The sequence below is a fragment of the Psittacula echo genome (assembly GCF_963264785.1).
Source record: "Psittacula echo genome assembly, chromosome: 6".
Taxonomy (NCBI): domain Eukaryota; kingdom Metazoa; phylum Chordata; class Aves; order Psittaciformes; family Psittacidae; genus Psittacula; species Psittacula echo.
The window spans coordinates 36,377,064-36,399,017 of record NC_137743.1 but is presented as its reverse complement, the minus strand read 5'-3'; the positions used below and the strand labels follow the sequence as shown (position 1 = coordinate 36,399,017).

The window sequence follows — 21,954 nt, the reverse complement described above, 5'->3', positions numbered from 1 at the left end:
TGTTTTATCTTTGCTGGGGTTTTTGCTTGGTTGGTTGGTTGGTTTGGTTTTTTTCCAAATCATTGCTTTGACTGAAAATGACTGATTTGCAAAAAATGGATGTCTAAGCAGAGTAACAGTAGACCTCAATAATAAACCTCTGAGCAACTTTTGATAGCAATAAAATACTGATTTCTATTTATTAACTTGCTGATATGCAATTTTCAAACCAAGGTTTTTGTAATGTATGTGTCATTTTTCCAGAAACAGCTAATACAAATAGTGGTGCTGCTTCCTTCCTGAGGCATGAACTTACATATAGCAAGTTCATATATTATATAGCAAAAATTTTATAAAATTTACAATTTAGCAGTAATAAAATGTTTAGTAACATTTTGCTGTAACTGATATTATTTACAGAATTGCTCCCTAAATGCCAACAGATGAATTGCCAATACAAATGTGCCATCACCAGGAGTGGCACCAGGTGCTACTGTGCCGATGGATATGAAACAAGCAGTGATGGAAGAAGCTGCACAGGTAAACAAGAAATACACTGTGACATTAACACTCAGGTATCCTAATAGCAGCTGTCAGGCACAGTGGGCTGACTCTGGGCTCTGTCCATGAGCAGGCTGTCCAGCACAGCCACTTCCTCACCTGTCTTCAAAGGTGTTTGTCAGGAATGACCATGGGCTTGTAGGGCAGGCAGAGGGAAGGGGTGTCTCTCAAAAATGAGAGTCAGGCCCCACTCCTGACTCTTTGGTGCTCCTGTGCCCCAGTAGCAGGTATTCTTAAGTTACTGGAAGGAAAGCATCCTCAGCCAGGCTGAAGGAGGTGAGGAGCATTTCCGCCTGCTCAGACAAGCTTACAGCTCTTTCACATGAGCTGCTCTCCAGATCGGGCTACCAGGAAATGCTGTAAAACTTGTAGTGTTTCACCTCATGCCCATAAAGTCACACCTAGATTAGAATTTGATAAATGAACACTCTCAGATCATACAACTTAACTGGGAATGTTACTTTGTGTAAATAATTGCAAACTGAAATTGGTGTTCTTTTCCATTGTTTAAATGTATGACTTCTTAATTCTCTATCCAGGTATTTGTTTCTTGTTTTATTTTTTCTCTTTTTATAATCATATTGAAGTTCTGTTGCCTTATGTGTGTGCTCACTACCAATCACTCCTTTCTCTAAGTAATGGTGCTAAGCCAGATTCTTCATAAATGTAATTTATTATAAGTTTTTTTGTGCTATGGGTGTCATGTTTTGTGATTAAAAATATATCTGAGGAAATAATTTCAACAGTGGTTTTTTTAAAATGTCAGCTTAAACCCTCAACCACTGTTAAATAGCGTATCTTGATTTTATGGTGTGCCCATGGACCCTAGTTGAGAAAATTGCTCTTTATATTTATTAGAGAAATATATAGGTTTTGATGTAGTGGATGATGGTTTAATGTAGAAGCTGTGAGAGTTCATTTAAGGAAATATAAGACATTGCCAGCATAAATAGGTTGAGAAAGATAATAAAAAATTCCCATTCTTGAAATGTTGCTTCATTCATCAGTCCTGATAACCAGTGGTCTCTAATACTAACAAGAACCCTAACATGATGTAGACATTGGATACTACTTGAAAAAAATGAAGGTTTTATCTTTGAAAATTAATGTCTATTGAACTTGAAAACTCTTAGCCTTCTGTTTGGTTACTGGAGTGATTTCAACAGCCAACATCTGCGATAAAGTCATGGCCTGAGAAGTGGAGAACATAGAGCATCATACTGTGGTGACTTAATGACTTAAACTTTTCTCTTAGGATTCTGATTTATTGTTGAATTATTTTTTTTTTCCAATCATAAATGACATCTCGTTAATGTCCCTTCAGATTTGAATGAATGTAACACATATGGAAGCTGTAGCCAGATGTGTATAAATACAGACGGATCATACTCTTGCAGCTGTGTGGAGGGTTATGTGCTTCAGCCTGATAACAAATCCTGCAAGGCCAAAAATAGTAAGTTTTAACATCCTTTTACCTTAATTAAAATATTTTGTGATTTTGTCCTATCTAGAGGATACATATGAAAAATTAGACAGACCAACATGTAAGAGGTGGACTTTCCTTCACTCTACTACAAAGAGCCACACAACAACTTTTGGAAAACTTTTCATATATTACAACAGTACTCCAAGGGAAATGTTAGAAGTTATTATATGATTATTATTAATTAAAGTGAAAGACTCAATTCAGCCAAGATTAGAAGAGTTCCCAGTTTCCCTGTTCATATATAAAGCAAAGCTTTTTTTCCTCACACAAACAAAATAAGCTGTTTATGCTCAGAAGACAGCAGACATAGTGAGAAGACAGAGGAAATGATTGTGAGGTAATTGTACTCTTAGGATAAAAAAGACAGGAGATTGCTTTGTTCTTCAATATCCCAAGAGGTGAATTTTGTGATATACATATTCATACTAGTCTTTTTTCTGCTTACTGCATATTTTCATTAGTAATAGTGAATTAGGTATTTGAGGAAATCAATGAATTATGTTTAAGGAAGTGATATTGTACACAATATGTTGTTATTCAGCATACTAAATTTACGATACTTTTATATTAAAAAGCCCCAAAATTTCCTTAAGAAATTAGTCAACATCCACAATGATTCAACACCCAAGTGTAAACCTGTGTTTGCTATATATTTTTTAAGTCTTCCTTTTTGTAGATGTTTTGCCGTCAGAAAGTAAAGGTCTCCTGTTTTTTTTTGAGACTTCCTCACATAAAGAGCATTGCTAAATAGATTGTTCTGACTTGAGCAACAGTATAAGTTACAGATTTTTTACTGCTTGTACCAATTTTTATATTGATCCACACAAAATAGCTAAGAAGTTTTTTTAAAATCCACAGCGAAGCATTGTGGGATAAGAAAGTCCACACAAAGTAAAAATATTTTAATATTCTTTTTCCTCCACTACATGAAAATCAGTAGTGCAATTCTAGCTCAGGAAATCTTCATGGTACCAGTACTGGGCTTGAGATGAGCCTTTCAGTTTCCCTTCTTAGATCCAGCAGTATGTGTAACAACTAAGTGTTGTAGTGAGCTGTCAGTGGCTGGATGGTCTTCATGAAATGAATCAGATTAACAAAGAAGAATGACTCTTCTGTATTTCTTAATACTTCATCATGTTTATTTTACAGTAGTTTTCACCTTCTCTTACAATTTCAAAGAAGAGTCACTCCTCATTAATCAGAGAAATCACTGCAGGACAGTACAAATCAAGATGATGGTGCTGCAAAGAAATGAGTGTTGCTCATTGCATTATTCTTTTTTGTGTAAACACAACTTTTCTTTGAATAACTGCTGGATTAAATTATCAATATGATGAATATTTGGGTCCAATACTTCCTAGGGCACAGAGGTCAAAAAAATGCCTGGTACAGTAATGAAGGTACTTCTATCACAGAGCTCTGAAAGAGCTGCAGTGACTTGTAGCAGCTTGTGTTGCTTCACTGGTCCTGACTTACAGAATTGTTGAACAGTTCTTTGTTCTTGTTCTTAGTATTCTTGTTGAATAGTACTTCCAACACCCCCCAGCAGCTTTAGCACAGCCTCAGAGCCCATGTCTACATAACCGTCTTTCTGCACGTGGTATGGTACAATTAGCAAAGAACTTCAGAGAAGCTACTTTTTTCATACCCTTCAGGCAGGCAAATGCTTGGCTGGGAAGGTGGTAAGGTCTTTCCCTCATTAAATATTGCATTTTCTTCCTCAGCACATTTAAATAACTTTGGAGCCGAAAACTTTAGCTGCACAGTACCTTTGGGAAGCATGTTAAAAAAGTTGTCAAAACAGCTGGGGGCACACCATGTTTTTTCCCAGACTTTTTAACCACACGTTCTCTTATGATTAAAGAAACAGTTAATTACTTCTTCTGGGGTGAAAATTAAGCAAAATAAAGTTCTGCTGAACAGAGTTTTAGAACCTCTTTGTTTACCAAGTTTGTATGCCTAGTTTGCAAGGCCTGCATTTGATGAAAACAGTGTTTAAGGAAACAAAAAGACACAACTAGAAATTCTTTGCTGAGAAGAATTTCACTGAGAAATCTTTCTTCCAAAAGTTCCTGGTATGTTTTATATCTGTATAGCCTATCTAGAGAGAAATTCCATGTGGTAAGAAACATTTGTCATGTAGATAAAGCTGGATAAACTGATAATGGCTTAAGCAAAAAGCTTTTTCTGATATTATACAAAATATTCCATCACTTTGAAACTTATTTCACAACAGAGTTTTCTAAAATCTCACAGAACTAAGTTTGTACCAAATGTTTGGTGCACTGTGGATAAACGGCAAATATTAATGTCAAAATTAAATTGGACTGCATTTTCATAGAATCACAGAATGGTTTGACTTGGACGGGATCTTAAAGATCATCCAGTTCCAATCCCCCTGCAATGGGCAGGGACACTTCCACTAGACCAGGTTGTTGAAAGCACCATCCAACCGGGCCGTGAATATTTCCATGGATGGGGCAGCAACAGCTTCTCTGGGCAACCTGTGCCTCACCACCTTCATAGTGAAGAATTTTAATATCTAATCTAAATCTGCCCTCTTCCAGTTTAAAGCTTATTCCCCCTTTTCCTATCCCTACCTGCCCTTGTAAAAATTCCCTCTCCAGCTTTCTCATAGGCTTGTTTAGGTACTGGAAGCTGCTGTACAGTCTCCCTGGAGCCTTCTCCAGGCTGAACAAGCCCAGCTGTCAGCCTGTCTTCATAGGAGAGGTGCTCCAGCCCTCTGACCATCTTTGTAGCCTCCTCTGGATTCACTCCAACAGGTCCACGTCATTTTATTTAACACTATAAAAACATTTTTCATATTTTTATACAATGCTTGCATTGGTAAAGGCAAAGTACTTACCATTTACAACGCATACCTCAGGATGAAGGGGTTTTAAGCTGCTTGTAAGTACTGAATTCTGAGTTTTATCTATTTCATATCACTGCAGTGGGAAAAAAAAAAAAGGCAAACAGAAAAAAAAAAAGGAGGTATTTGTGAATCTTTTCTGCCTGAGAGAAGTAGGGCTTCTGGCAGAGGAAAACACCTTAGTTTCTGATTTATTGTGACATCACTTATTGATCTGTACTTTAGACAAGATCGGGTAGGAGGGAAATGCAAGTCTTTCATCCTTTCCACTACTCTATCTTAAACATAATTCAAAGGAAGATGTTTTCATTTTAGTCAAGAGGGATGAATCATAAAACTTCCCTGGATTACAGAGCTATTCAATGCTTATCTTTCCTATCAAAAAAAAAAAAAAAAAAAAAAAAAACAAACCAAAACAAAACAAAAAAGCAACCAAAAAAAAACTCCCCAAAAGAAAACCGCCACAAAAAAAAAAAACAAACCTTGTGAAAAAATAACACATGAAGTCCAGTTATTCGAAAAACTGTTGTCAGCTCATGATAACTCATCTTAGATCTGCCCACTAAACTTTAAGCTTTGCAGATTCTGTTCTTGAGAAATAGACAAGCAGTTTTTGTGAGGGAGAAGACATGATTTTGATTTTGTTATTCGTCTTCTTTTTTGTTTTTCATATGAATTTTCCAAAGCAGTAAGGTGCTTTTAATATTTATTTTTTGTAAGAAACTTAATATTTTTTTGTATATTTTTGTTATATTATACAAGGTAGAATATGCATCATGGAATGAGGAACAATAGGAAAAGATTAAATGAAATCCACTTTAGAAGGAATACATGATGATCCCTTACAGAAAAAAAAAAGTTATTTACAAGACAAATAAAAAAAAAATCAGCAAACAAGGTGTTTCAATAAAAGCAGATAGAACCAAAGAACAGAATTTAATGCCGCTTGTGTGGATTTGAGTGAGACCACTGAGCACTTACTTCACAGAAGCATTTTCTTCTTTTTAATCAGACTTGCTAATGAAGTATTATTTGTCAAATCCTTGTATTTATGCATTTTTTTTTTCTCCATTTAGACAGCTGTAATTGCTTAGTAAAATTCTGAAAACTTCATTAGGTAGAATGTTGATTGAAAGTACTACATGTCAATGCAGCATTTAAAGACTGACTTGTTCCTCTGAATACAAGCAGATTCCACTAAGGTGAGAGCTCTTGACTTGGGAACAGAAATATTTTTCACATATGCTTGCAACGGCAGTGTGAGTTTCTATGGCTTAGGGTAATTTTCTACAACACAACATCCAAAAGTTTGCCCACTTGACAACGTTATTTCATTTAACGAATGAATGGGACAAATAGACATGTTGTAGTGATGTTGACCCTGTTGCAAAGGCCAGCTTTCCATTAAGTGATTCACATGAACATACCTCATTGCAATATTAGGCAACCTGTTCTTCCAGTTAAACATGAAACAGTTTTTAGGGTCACAATATCTTTCTCTCACAGGGAATCTTTTCATAAGTTTCTTGGTTGGAGCAGAGCTTTGAATGCTGAGCAACATCTAATGGGAAGGAGATTTTTCAAGAAGCAATTTCTCTATCCTGTGTCTTAAACGCAGTTAAAGATACACCTAAAACAAGAATGGCTGCTTTTGTGCCAAATAGCACTTGTCATAGTGCTAAAAAATATTTTGTCTCAATGAGAGTTGTTTGTTCCTATGTGTGGATAATGTAACTCTTTTAAGTTTTAACTTAAACTGGAACATTCTGTATTTTAAGATGCATATTCTTCACTATTGGGGTATTATTGTTTCTTTCATTATTCACACATTGCTCAAATATTTTTATAAATTACTAGCAGGATTTCTAGGCAGAATGAGTCAAGTGAATGTGACACTTATATTGTACGTAATCTCTTAATATGAGTTGCTTCTTCATATTTTTGTTTGTTTGTTTATTGCAACATTAATAGTAACCTAGTGGAAAGACACATCCTCTGTTCCCTTTCTGCTGTCGGAAAACTCCACTGCGTGGTGCTTTCCCCTTAATAATGCATGGTAGTAGGCCCATCATCTCTATGATGTAGCCAGGTTTCATTGCATTGGGATTTTGTAAGATTGGGTTTAATTTTTTCAGCAGCATCTGGTCCTCAGTTTTTATTTTATTATATAGACTCTAATATGGAAAGTACCTTGCCATTTCATGTGTACTGATATGTTCTGCAGCTTTTCCTGTTCTTCATTCTTTAGAAAAGCTAGCAGTCTGGATAGAAGTAATTTGCATGAATTGTATTTCATTTTATGACATAGGCATGAAAAATGTTGCAATAATGGTACTTGGAATTAAACAAAAGCTGTGGGGCTAGGGTAATTAATTTTCTTTAATGATGTGAGCCATTAGAACAACAGGATTAAATAGACTAGTAATTTGGAATATATGATAGTTATGAAAATAAAAACAAAACCAATTTATTATATCTCTTAAAACATGCAGGTAAGAACATTAAAAATTACATTGAAAAAGTACGGTAAACACAGTCCATTAACCCTTTAAATTCTTTTTACTTTGTTTTTAGAGCCTGCTGATAGACCATCTCTTCTTCTGATTGCAAGCTCAGAAACAATTGAGGTATTGCACCTTAATGGAAGCAAAATGTCTGCCCGAACACCTGTAAAAGGATCTGCAGTTTTGACACTAGACTATAGCTACAAAGAGGACACCATTTGTTGGATTGAATCAAGAGATCTTTCAAGTCAGCTGAAGTGTGCAAAGATAACAAAAGCTGGGAAGTTAACAGATGAATGGATAATAAACATTGCTCAGTATCTTCACAGTAAGTATTTGACAGTTTTAGCAAAATAGTGTCTGTCCTGGTGAACTATCGCAGGAGCCTTCAGAAATATTCTGAAGCACTTTTATGTTTTTCACTCCTATATACGTGTACATATATATATATCCAGTATATATCAACTAGACTAGACAAATCTGTCAGGTTAACAAATGCTTAGAGAGGTGGTGCCATAGTCAGGGGTTTGGTTACTTAGACCATGGAATTTGCTTTGGAAAGCTAGATCTACTGGAGGCTGATGAGGCCAGTCTGACAAAGAAGCAGAAGAGCTGCTTTGGTAGGAGACTTGCCAAGCTGGTCAAGGCAGCTTTAAACTGGATGTGTTGGGGGAGGGGGACACTGATCCATCCCAAAACTACCAGTCAGTTGCCAGCACCTGTAACAAATGCTAGGAGTTATGCAGAGATTCTCCAGCCGCTCCAGCCAATGAGTCAGCTTTCTTCAGAGCTCAGCTCAGACGTCTCTATACAAACGCCCGTAGATGTGCACACATCTAGAGGAATATGATAACACTGGCATCATGGAAACATGGTGGGGTGTCTTCTATGACTGGAGTGTCGGAATGGAAACTTATAGAATCTTCAGGAAAGACAGGCCAGGCAGATGGGGAGGGGGTGTAACTATTTATGTCAATGATAGGCTGGAGAGTATGGAACTCTTCCTGGGGATCAGTGATGGGCCCCTAACTGTGGATTATGCCCAAACGGAGAAATGTGGTGGTAAACGCTCCAATCCCTGGCAGTGTCAAGGCCAAGTTGGACAGAGCCTTGGGCAACATGGTCTAGGGTGAGGTGTCCCTGGCCTGGGCAGGGGGTTGGAACTAGATGACCTTAAGGTCCTTTCCAGCCTGAACCATTCTAAGATTTTATGATCTATATTTATACCTGTGCAGAGTTTTTAATGATGTACAGTTTTATAGACTAAATATAATGTGTGGAATTTACAAAACCAGCAGTGCAACAGAAAAAGTAATGTAAAATACTTCCTTTTGTCTGGCAAAGTAGTGCCACATGAAGCTTTAAAATGATTCTTTTCTACTGGGACAATATTAACAATAGAGTAAAGAGACACATGCTTATTACATTTGCTGTCAATATCATAGGTATCTTAGTTCTTGAAAATAACAAAATGTTTCCTGACTTACTGGAAATAAATTGCTGCCCTTTTTTGCAATTACGGAAAAATAAATTAAAAAGACCTAAACTCATCATACTGAATTTAGTCTTCGGCATTACAGCATTGTTTCTCAATCAGCTTTTAAATTTGTGGAATGTTCTTATCTTGTAAAGGAGGTGTTCATCCACTTAAGCATTCTCATGTGAACAGACTGTAGAAAAGCTTGCACTCAAAAAAGTACAATTTGCTTCATCTTTCACAGAAGAGATGTCCATAGATTGGCTTATAAACCACAGCACTGAGGAATGCAATGGTGGTGTTAATAACAGGCTTCTAAAAGACTTGAACCTGAGATTGGACCTATGATTTTGAAAAAATCTTTTTAAGGACAGATGGACATCAAAGAATAGCTCTGAACAGATCCTGCAGTCTGACCGTACAGATCAGGAATATGGAAATAACAAATCTGATTATAACTCTTAGAGGTGTATATCAATGTGATAAATTCTTCATAGATACTGAATTTTAGACTCGCAAGATAACTGTTGTGAGGTTTAGCCCTTTCTGCAGATTAAGGTTCTTTTACACCTATTTTCCTAATTATATATATTAAATATTTACTAGATTAGAAAATTAAATTTTAAAAAAGGGGAAAAAAAACCAAAAATCAAACCAGAGTTTGCGTTTCATTGTGTTTGGTTTTATCTTGGATGTATAGCTTTTTGATTTGTTGGTTGGTGGGGTTTTTTTGCCTTCTTCCTATTTTATTCAGATGAGGGGTTTTTACTATTGAATTTTAGAGGGCTTTTCACACTTCAGATATCTAAAAGACCTAAAATTCTTGGTGGTAGTATTTGTGATTTTTTTATTTCATTCTGTTATTGTTATTTTCTTTTCCTTTTAGTAAGGACAATCAAATTAACTACAGTCCTTAGCAAAATTGGTTTTGCATTGAACTGTATGTGTGTTTGTTTTGTCACTTACCGTCATCATCAGAGTGGGCCTTAGCACTATGTTTTGTAATTCTTTCCTGGGTTCCTCTCTCTCTGTTCTCTGCATGTGAAGAGAATTGCTAATCTCTATGGTGTTCAGATCTGCAATAGTGCATCTGTTTGCAAAATTAAGTCTGTATGATGGGTTCGAAATGAATACAGTGCCTGGAATTAATGAGTTAATAATTTTTCATAGTGGTAACACACATCAGCCTGTGGTCTCTAATATTCTTCTGAAACTTCACTGCAATTGTTCAGTCTTGTTTGAATGAAGAACAGAAATTTCTATGTATATGGATCGACTGCAGAGACTTGTTCCAACTTCTTGTTTAATTTTGATTTGGGAAATAGTGCTTGGAGACTTAGAGAAACATTGCTCGGAATCACATTTAGAGTTCTAACTGACAAAATCTAGCAAATTTAGCTGTGATGGTGTTTTTCCCAGGCACGTGCATCCACAGATGTGCAGGTTGCTGCAGTGGAGCTGCATCAAATCCCTTGGTCTCAACATGACTTCTGAGAGGGGCAAGTAGTGTGAAAGCTTCTTTTGTCCTCCTGCTCACAGCTCTGAAGTGAACGGTCTCAACAGACTGGTCCACTGAGGCATCTGAGGCATGATACTCAGATGAACATGCTGCTCCTTATGGGAATAGCAACTTCCAAAGGTTCAATCAGAACTCATCTGCTGAAGATTTGTTGGTGGGGTTTTTTTCCACTAGTACTCAATGTAGAAATTATCCACTCGCTTAGTATGTTCTCTTCCAGACAAAGATCTTTGAGTTATGCATGCAAGGACATGGCAGGAGTCTCATGTTACTGTACCTATTATATTTGCCTGCACACATGCATGGGTCATTTTGTAGCTACTCCAAAACTGAGTTTTAGTTTTTAATTCTTTGTTCTCTTCCCTGCACCTCCTGTTACTCATCAGATGACTTCTGTTATTTCTCATCATATATATATACACATATACATATATATAATTTTAACTGTCAAGAATTTCATCTTGAGCATTTTCAAGTATAATTATGTTCTCTGACAGCTCAAGCGAACTAAATGGTCATGTCCATCGAGTTATTCACATAAAAAAGGAAGGTCTGTTCTTCATAAGAGACTTTTTTCTCTGTGTTTGTGTATAACTAGAAAGAGGATATTCCTGAAGGTATTAGGAAAAAGGGGGTTGGGGGGGGGATAAAAACAAAAAGGTGTTCCTCTCAGTGTTTGTGGATTTTTGATTTTTTAACATTTTTTTGTAATCCCAGGCTTCTAATCTGTTCATTTTGTTAGTAGAAGAAAACATCTTACCTGCATATGACACAGAGTGGGACATATGATGCTACAAGAGTTACTTGTCTCCACTGAAAAAACTCACTTTGAATAAGACCAACTCAAGCAGTCCCAATCACTTTGTATAAATCACTTTACAAAGTGATTGGAATTGCTTGAGTTGGTCTTATTCAAAGTGGGTTTTTTAGTGGAGGCAACTAAGTCTTGTACTTAGGAACAGACAATGTAGATCATGTTTTAAGATGAGAAAGTACGTTTAGGAAAGGAAGGACTGTGAAAATTACTTTGTTTTCATGATAGGTAATAAAGTACCAGCTCCAGGTAGTGATCATAAGCTTTGGACTCACAGAAGAAATTACAGTACTTTAACATTCTCCCTCAAAAGGTGGTGCAATACAACTTTGTTTCAGTGTGCGTCACAGATGGACACAAGCAGATTGAAGAGCAGTGTTACCTTGGCCTATATCTGTACCTTATTCTGCACGAAGGTAAAGAAGGTGGAGATTGTGATCCTGCACTCAGGTGCTACTTGCTGCAGGAGAGCAGGGTGAAGTGATGGTATTCCATGTGCTGAATTATTAAGGTGGTTTCAGCCTTGCAAGATTTATTGTATCATGGATAGGTTTTATTTGACAGGTTTATCATTTTAAATAAGGATACATTTCTGTAGGCATGGTACTGTCAGCACAACCATTCTTGTCTTAGCCAAGGCCAGGCACTGGCATTTTGTGTCATCTTTTTAAGGCCTAGAAGTTTTTGGAGTGGAAGCTGGAAAATTTCCTTTTGGAAAGATTTATGCAGGCAGTGTCAGAGCCAAATAGGATTTCAGGGAAGATTCTCCCATGAGGGAGGCTTATGCAACCACTGCTCATAATATTGGTTATGCTTCTTGACACTTTACACTAGCTCATAGTCCACTTCCAGTTAATACAGCAAGACTCTCAGGAACAATCATTTATGTAAAGTGCTACCTCTAGGACCAAACTAGCAAAAATTCTTTTTAATGGCAAGAATATAGAAAATCTCTTACAATTTTCTTCCCTTCCAAAGCTGTGATGTGTATCTTATATTAATGCTTTTATGGGTTGGAGTGGGGGTGGCAAGACAGAAGGGATGACAGGATCTCCTTCTTCCTCATTTAATAGTCATTTTGCATCTTCATTACAAGTGCCAAGCACCTTACATGCTCTCCAAACAAGCACCGGGCAGCCACTATTCTTCTGCAGAATATAACAAAATCTCTTCAGGGACAATGCTTCAGAGGATATTTTCTGCTTGGCTGATACTTGATTCAGGTTTTCTTTGGCATTTAGTTATCACAGCACACCAGTACAAATCCTGCAATGCCTGTGTTTAACTTTTCCACCTTGTGGTGTTTTATACCTCCAGACAGTTGATCATACCTTGCCTTGGAAGGCACACAGGCTTTTCTGTTTGCAGATGTGCTTGTGCAGGACTGACCTGGATGAAAAGAAACATCTTGTTTCTTCTGTGCTAATTCAGTTTTAGTCTAGCTGCCTTCCCTAGTCTGCCATACCACAACACAAGGGAAAAATCACTCCAAGGTTGGAAACAAGTGATGGACATTGAGTGTCGCCAGTTTCCTACTGATAGTATTTGCCTCTGCTTGTGAAACTAAGCACCTTTGATTTGCCCTCATCATCACAAGCCAAAGCTGACTTATTGGCTCTCCCACTTTTTGGGTGTGGTTGCTGTGAGCACCATCTAACAGGGAGCCCAGATGTTTTGACCAGGATCCAACAGTATCTTTTATTTACATTCCTGTTTTCTTCCCTGGTTTTGGTCCTCCTAGTTGCCCCACCACCCCCTGACCTAACCCCCTCCCTAGTACTGATTATCCACAACTACTAGTGCTCTGTTCAGAAGAGCTACAGTTATTTAGCTTGGCATTGATGAGGCTCAGTCATTGAAGGGAACTCTAGGACCTAGAGATGGTGCTTCTGTCAGCAACTTTCCTGTGAAGTTTCTGCGAATATTTGTGAGAAATCAAGGCTTGGCTTACTCAAGAGGAGAACAACTGTGAAGATCTGTGGGAGGTGTCTATTCTTACACAGAGTCTGCCCCAAACTTGTTCACAGACAAACATTATAAGCCATTATATAGTTGTAGAATGTGGTTTTCTTTTTCTTCTGTGATAGGCAGCCCATGCTTACAAACCTCTTAAAAGATGAGCAGAAATGAGAAGGCTTCATGTCAAAGATCAGTTATACCTCACATGGCACTTCAGTAGTGCTCAGAGCATCTGATACGGTAATGGGAGGCAGAATAGGGTGTGAGTATACTAGAGAAATACCACAGCATACTTGTCTGGTATATGGCATCCACTCAGCACTCCCAGAACCCTGGCTGATACTGTATTGCTGTTCTTGCATTTCTGGGAAGACTGAACAAATGATTTTTCTGGGATAGTGACCTTTCTTATTTTGTCCAAAGCTGGTTTTGGGTTGGTTTGGGGTTGGGTTTTGTTTTTTTCTTTTTGTTTGTTTGTTTGTTTTAAATTTCTAGCATCAATATCTTTCTTAAGTGCTCTAGACAGAGCCACCATTAAATACACAAAACTAGGATATTTTTCTCATCAATTTCATGTTTATTCAGCTTGAATTCCCCACGTGCTTTTATTGCTTAGTCACTCAGTCTCCCGAGGTCCTGCAGTTCCTCTTTACTATTTCAAGTGTTGTTACTTACCAGACTTCCAAGATTAATCTTTCATTTACATCAGCTCAAAATTCTGTTCTTAGCAAAGCTGGCTTGCTGTCTATTTTCTTTTTTATATACTTTTCAGTATATCAATACATATATATTCAGTAGTAATACCTGTACTTAGACTGAGTAGAGAAAGCAAAATGTCTTGTATCAATGGCATTTCTCAGTACAAATTTTTGATTGTTGTGTTGTTCCCTGCTCCACCTCTCCCCTCCTTTAAACTCCTAGGCTGTGCCTGGGACAGTCTCCTAAATGCTGTCTCTGCAAAGACTACCTCTCTTCATGTCCATATTCTCAGTGCTGCATTGTCACACACCCTTTTTACCAATTTTCCAGCTTCCTAGCTGATCATTTTTTGGACTTCTGTCTTAATTAGCTTCATTTTTGTCCTAACAGTGGGGCACAACTGTATCATTTGTGCCTTCTTTACATCCCAACCCCTCCTTGATAGAAAGGCTCTTCACCACGGAGGAAATCCAAGAGCAAGCAAGCCATCTCCCACAGTAGCAGAAGGATTTTGTAAACAAAATATGGACACTTTGTCATGGTGTCAGTAACTATGTAAATTTATCTTTATCAGGCATTATTCTGGGGGACTGTTCCTCTCTGTCAAACTGAAGTATTATTCTGCTTGTAAAACAGCAACATTGGTATTTTTAACAAGATTTTGAAGATAGAATAAAATAACTGAGGGGGCTATAAAGATCTAATTTATAGATACTTAGGTTGCTGCAAATATAAAATGCACAATTTTGTAGTGAATATTTTAAAAATACATTTGTATCCCCAGATATAAGAATAATGAAATATCAGTAAAACCAAACCAAACCAAAACCAAAAAAACCCAAAACCAAACCAAAGAAAAAAAAAAAAAAAAACAAAACAACAAAACACAACACTCATAAAACCCCAAAGCAAAACAAAACAAAAAAAACCCCAAAGAAACAAAACACAACTAATAATGGATATTTTGTTGGACTAGACATCCATATGCACCATGTTGGATTCATTTTTGATTTTACTTGGTATCCACTGGAACTATTCTTTCTGATATGATTTTCACAAGACTGAACTTGCTGTGCTTCTGTAAATCCACTGTGGATTTCAGTAATGGGTGGATGTTCAGGGACACACAGACATAGTGCCACCTTCTCGGAGATCAGCGAAGACGCTCTTTTATTCCTCTGATTGCAGTACTGTTTAAGCAGTTTTTTTTGCTGTCTGCTGAAACCAGGAAGTCCTTTTTTTTTTTTTTTTTTTTTTTTGGTAGCATGCTGCAAATGAAACAAGAACAAACTCGTGTTGTCTTTTACAACTTTACAACCCAAATGTCTACTCTTTTCTGATCCAATGCAGGACCTAAGTAACTGTCTATCTATAGCAGTTGTTAAGAGTCCTCTGCTGTTTATGCCTTCAGACTGTTCAGATGTCCTCAGCATTCACATAACCTTGTTTTCTGCCTTTCTTGTAAGAAAGATATGTATAGGATATATATGAGACATACAGTTATAACCTACCCATTTCAATAGAATTGGTTATTGAACTTGGGGCTTCAGGTACACGCTCTTAGAAACTGTCTTCAGTGGCAATAGAACATCTGATTATATTGTGGTATTAGATATCTTCAACTAATTGTATATGTATCAGCTTCTTTAATTTTCTACTGGTACTTTATTACTTCATTTATAAATTTCACATTTTTCATGATATTGCTGTGTTTTTCTTCTTAAGTGGAGATATTTATTTGTAAATTCATGTCACATAGAATGATAATCATGTTTGCATCACTTAGACTAATTGAAAGCAAATTTGCCACATACGTTAAGATACTAACTTATTAATGCAAATATTTTATTCAGACTTCATAAAAAAAACAACCTTGAAGTCACCAAAAGTCAACTGAAAAACAAACCTCCACCTGCTATAATTTTGGGGGGAAACAGCAGGAAGAAAAAATATCTTCTTACGTGTCTTGTGCAGTGAAAAGAGTATGAGAATAAAACCACAAGCAGTGTGAGTTGTGGGCTATCTGGCGGCCCCTACTAGTTGCTGTGGTTTGTAACTCATATTTAGATTTAATGCTTTGTAGTGCTACACAGAAAAGGATAAATAAAGATCACATGTTTCATAAATGAATAAGAAATTGCATTAATCCACATAAATCTGAAATCAGAAACTACAAATCTGATAAAATAGAAAACAGTTGCAGCATCTTTATCACTGCTTTTTAAGAAATTATAGACTAGTCTGCTTTCTGTACTCACTGTAGCCTGGGTATTTTTGTGCTGTGCTATAGTCTGACAGACATGCCAAAGAGTTTGCACACATCAGAATAAGATAAAGGGCTCTGTCTTTACTCAGTGCTTTATCAGCAGCTCTTGCATAAAGAGGAATTGCATGTTTGCAAAAGTTGATAAAACTGTGATTATTATTTACACTGTGGTGGGCATGACAGATGAAAACAACCATCTGATTTAGGGGTTTAATATATGATTGCTTTTTTCAGTTTTTAACTACTTTGAATGATAGAAGCAATGACTAGCTCAAAAAAGTACTATCTCGAGTTCACAGAAATATTTTTGTCTTCTCAGTCCACAAAACTAACATTGTGTATTTCTACTTTGAATCAAGTGAATTTGATTTAAAACTTTCTTTTGGCTTCAGCTTCAGAGTAGAACTTGAAATGCTGAGAACCTTATGGATCATGTCAGCATCAGGAAATAATGAGAATAATTAGAAAGAACAAATCCTATCCTTCTCACTATTTGTCAGTTAGGTTGAATAAAAGAAAAGTTTGTGTTTGGTTTAAAATTTTAATGGTGGTTTTAGTGAAACACTTATTCTGAAATTGAAAAATACATGTAACAAATCTTTTAAGCGGAGTAAATCACTTTTGCTAAAGTCAGGCTTAAGCTATATAAATTTCTTATTTTTAGGGAAAAAAAAGCATTTTTAGGGCAAGTAATTAAATGAGAAGGACAAAATATGCAGAAGGGTTGGTCTGTTTTGGCAAAGCTGAAGCACAGCATTTTATCAACATGTCACAAAGAAACTGCAGTTTGATGAGTTGGGTTAGGCATTCACCATGACAGTTCTCAAGCTGATGCTAAAGTTTGGGTAGTCTTTGCATGTGTAATTGCATAAAATCTCTGTCACACTCTATAAACAAAAATAATGAGCTGATTGAGGAATGTGTGGGGATACCTTCCACAATGTGTAGTTTCAGAGGCTCTCGCTCTTTTTGGCATTTTTGGACTTGCTTTATGTCATTTGTTGCTATTTTACTGAAGTATATAATTCCATTCTTTTAATATCATAGAATCATAATTCACAGAATGATTTGGGTTGGAAGGGACCTTAGAGATCATCTAGTTCCAGCCCCCTGCCACAGCCGGGGACACCTTCCACTAGACTAGGTTGCTCAAAACCCCATCCAGCCTGGCCTCAAACACTTGCAGAGATGGGGCATCCACAATTTCTTGGGGCAACCTTTTCCAGTGCCTCACCACCCTCACCATATAATATAGGGGAATATTTTTATATTTATATATAAGCAGATAAGTATAATGTGTTTAAAAAGACCAGTACTGTTTCTATTCCAGTTTTGAATACATTGAAATTAAGTATTTTCAGTTTAAGTCTTTTTGGAGGATTCATTGAGCCTGTTCAACTAGTTGCAAGGTTCAGATTTGTTTTGAATAGTCATAATCATTGCATTAGCTTCAGAAATGAACCCATTGGGAAAAAGCAACTCAAGTAAGATGTAGTGCGAAAACATATAGCAGTCTGTGAATGCACTGTAGTCATCTGTGTCTTCCAAAATAATTGGTCACATTTTGAGTTTTTCATTGTTTTTCCTTTACAAAGATACTTGGATGGATAATTATTCTTTCATAAAGTAGAGTGAGCAAAAACGGTATTTGAGGATAGTTTTAGCCATCAAGAACCATCAAATTGTTTGGAGAGCCTTGTGAAAGGCAGATACAGCTGCTGGATGTATGGATGCTGGGTATGGTGAAGGCAGAGCGAGGGCAGCACCTGGCACTGTGCTCCTGCTCTGCTGTTGAACACAGAGAACATTAACACCATGTATTTTGCTGTGGGATCACGCATCGCAGAAGTAATTTAACATTAGGGAAGGCAAAAAAAAAAAAAAATTACTACAAGGAAAACAAGAGCATACCTTGCAGAGGGGACCTGGAGGAGAGATGCAATGCATATTCATGTCTTCCCTCTGTATTTCTTTGCAGATGTTGGGAGAAACCTTTTCTACTGTTTACGTGAAAGGAGGAATTATTTAGGAAAAAAGGCAATATGCTGGTAGTCAAGAGACCACTGTTTTTCCCTGAGACCTACAGGGTGACATTTAGCAAGTAATCTTGTCTTTTTGCCTCTAAATGTAAAATGAGAATAACAGTATTTCCACATGGCATAGGGATGCTGTGAGGTTTAACAACTGAAATGCTAAAATGATAGGGGATGCACGATGTAGGAGTGGTTAGCACAAAGTACACAAGACTTTTGTGGCTGAGGAGAGGTGGGATTATGGTCTTATATCTTTCTAAAGTGGCTAGTTTTGGAAAGGGCTGGAAGCTTTCTGAAAGAAAAGTTCAAGTTCTGCAAACATAAGAGCACTGAGTTTGAACCATACTGCTGGAAGCAATAGCTATGTGAGTGTTTCATGAAATTTTTAATGGGATCCATAATGGTGTATCATTTTAAGTTAATGCTCAGGTAGACCAACACTTGGATCCCACCACTACAGTGATAGAATCAGACAAAGAAAAAACACAGTGTCCTGATGTCTGGTTGAATATGGATAGAAAAATAATGAATGCATAACTAAACCCATGAGTTATTCTTATTTCTTGCATTACTGAAATAAGTTAGGAAGAAAAATAATAATTTTTCTTTTTTCTTCTTTTTCCTTTTTTTTTTTTTTTTAGTGCATCAACAATGTCTGTATTTTAAGTCTGGGCTGTTGTCTGTATGTTGGTCAGGTCATGTATACGTAATTAATTATAATTAATATAATATATTTATATTTTAATATCTAAAATAATATATATTAATATATTATAATATATTATATATTATATGATTATAATTAATATGTCAGTCTTCTCAAAGATTACTATTTTGATATTGAAAAGATGCAATAAATGGATGGGAAAAAAAGGACAGATTGGAAGAAAGGGAGGATGAGGCAATGATTACATGTGCATGCATTTGTTACAGTCAGTTAACATGAAGGGTTTTGTTTGTTTTGCTCAAACTAAAATCTGAGGCAGGCAACATTACTGGGTGCTCTACAGTGGATTGGAGTGTTTTGAAGAAGTACAAGCATGCTGATGGCATGAGGTGATACCTCTGTTAGAGGGAGGGAAAAAATCAAGAAAACAGCATAATATCCTTTAATATATGAAGCAGTTATTCTTTTTCTTTCCTTAGCAACCCTAAAAAAAGAGGCTATCTCATCTAGGAAGGTACATGATAGTTTTTTCAGAGACATCATGAGGTATATGATCTTAAGGTCCTATCCAACCCTAACTATTATATGATTCTATATATTTGCTAACTGTGCAGGTTATGTTTTTTATAATTGAAGATTTTTATTTTATTTTCTAACATTCTATAAGTCATAATTCTGAATCTGGATTTAAATTGGACTCCATATACAGATTTTAATATTATTTTAAACAAATTATGTAATAAAATTATTTTAGCTTTTTTGTTTAAGTGTAATGTCTTCTCCTCCTCCCCTAATATGTTTGAGATGAAGAGAAAAACTTTTGTGCCCAATATGAATATATCTATGTATCTGAATCAAATACTCTATGGTCAGTATTACCATCTGATTAAAATTTAATATAATAGTGCCCTTTGGGGAAAAGAAACAGATTGTTTATAGCACTAAGTCATGTCATGTAATGTATATTCATATTGTCTAAACCATATATTACTAATAGCAACTGTATCGACCTGAAAATTAAATTGCCCTACAAATTTATAATCTACCATTTACCTGCAAGAAACTGCAGCATGCTGCAGATCCTGTGAACCTGTGTTGTCTGACAAATGTTACCTTCTGTCAGATATGTGCAATATTAGTTTCCTTTGTTCCTTAACCCTTTCTTTAAGAGCTGGCAAAGATAACTACTTCTACATTATTCCCTCAAAAATATTCCTTAAAGCACCATTGCCTATCTCTGGTATTAAAATGTTCTGGAAGTTATTTTCATAGAATCATAGAATGGTTTGGGTTGGAAGGGACCTTAAAGATCATTCAGTTCCAGCCTCCTTGTCATTGGAGAGGTGCTCCAGCCCTCTAATCATCTTCATGGCCTCCTCTGGACTCACTCAAGCTCCACGTCCCTCTTGTGTTGGGACCCCCAGAGCTGAACTCAGTACTGCAGGTGAGGGTCTCGCCAGAGCAGAGGGGCAGAATCACCTCCCTTGGTCTGCTGAACATGCTCCTTTTATTGCAGCCCAGGACGCAGTTGCTTTCTGGGCTGTGAGAGCACCCTGCTGGCTCATGTTGAGTTTCTCATCAAGCAACACCCTCAAGTCCTTCTCCACAGGGCTTCTCTCAATCCAATCTATGTCCTGCCTGTAGTTGTGCTTGGGATTGCCTCAACCCATGTGCAGGACCTTGCACTTGGCCTTGTCGAACTTCATGGGGTTGGCACTGGCCCACCTCTCAAGCGTGTAAAGATCCCTCTGGATGGCATTCCTTCCCACATGCTGACCACACCACACAGCTTGGTGGTGCTGGCAAACTTGCTGAGAGTGCACTCGATCCCACTGTCTGTGTCACTGACAAAAATGTTGAACAGGATCGATCCCAATACCGAACGCTTATTTTCCTTAAATACTTTGTATTGCAAATGTAACTCCATATTTTATTGGCATATCTATAAAATTGCAATAATCTACAGCTTGGCATCTCTATATGGGAAAATGTTTAAGTGACCATATTTTTGTGTGATAATGGTTTATGAAGTTCATAATACGTGCATCAGGCAGTCCTAGGAAGGTGAAAGGTTGTATGCTTTTGCCTTTGGAAGTTGGTTAAATGAGGCAAGTAGTACAGCCTAATTCAGCCACATAATTTTCCCAACAGCAGTTCTTTTAGTCCACATGCTTCCTGGGATGCCTATTGTCGCTGAATTATGCTTTAATTTTAACAGTGGATTTCTTAGCTGCTTTGAAGTAAATAACTGGGTTTGATTTACAGTCTCAGCAGATTTATAAGAAGCTTTTGACTGTGTAGTTAAAAAAGAAAAAAAAAGACAGACTGTTACAGCTATGTACCTCTATAAATCTGTCTTTATTGTTCAGCATGTATGCAGGCTACTGGGACCCCATTACAAGTTTACAGTTGCTGGGCAATGTGTTTGAAACTCAGTAATGCAGAAATTAGAAACTATATGGTTTTCAACTATTCTTGCTTGTTTCTGACATGAGATTGATGTCAGAAATTTCGCTTCTTGTAAAAATCTTGAAACTCAGGATTAAAAGATAGGGCCATTCATAAGGCCCTTATTTCATTTTTCCACCGTTTTTTCCTTACTTGTTTCATCTGTTGGCATCACAGCCAAATATGTGACTGAAGACCCAGCAATAGAAAATTTCCCTCGTTTTAGTCATTCCAGAACTCGATGAATCGTGTGGTAGATCATTCTATAACATGAGTAGAATTACAAATATGCTAGAGAATTCAGAACCAGGTTTTGCAACCCTGGTTTGAAATTCCTGGCAAGGGCATAGGCCCAAGCATACCTGGGGTCCACCATCATCACATTTCTTCAGAATACTCTGTAAACCAAGGGATTTGTTAGAAGAGGAAGATACCCTTTCTTGTTCTTACTGTCTGTAGATCCCAGGGCTCCCAATGTGAGGAAGAAGTTTTATCATTAAACCTACATTTCTCTCTCAGTACCTGCTCAGTGTTCAACCGCAGTCAATATACCAGAGCTTGTCTATCTTAATAAAACTTTGTTGCCTGACTTACATCTGTAGTAGCATGCCTCATAGCAGCCTAAGGAACTAAGCTATAAAAACTTGAAAATGTCTAGCTTTTGTAGAAA

General features: G+C 36.9%; 1 protein-coding gene across 1 annotated transcript in view; it reads left to right on the top strand.

Moving 5' to 3' along the window:
• Positions 1-21,954, top strand: part of LRP1B (LDL receptor related protein 1B) — a gene marked incomplete at both ends in the record, with an annotated part of 775,176 nt that overhangs the window by 392,038 nt on the left and 361,184 nt on the right. Inside the window, 3 exons of the mRNA XM_080621164.1 lie at positions 400-519; positions 1,865-1,993; positions 7,473-7,730. Of these exons, the coding sequence (XP_080477290.1) occupies positions 400-519; positions 1,865-1,993; positions 7,473-7,730 (507 nt within the window). The remainder of the gene's footprint in view (positions 1-399; positions 520-1,864; positions 1,994-7,472; positions 7,731-21,954) is intronic.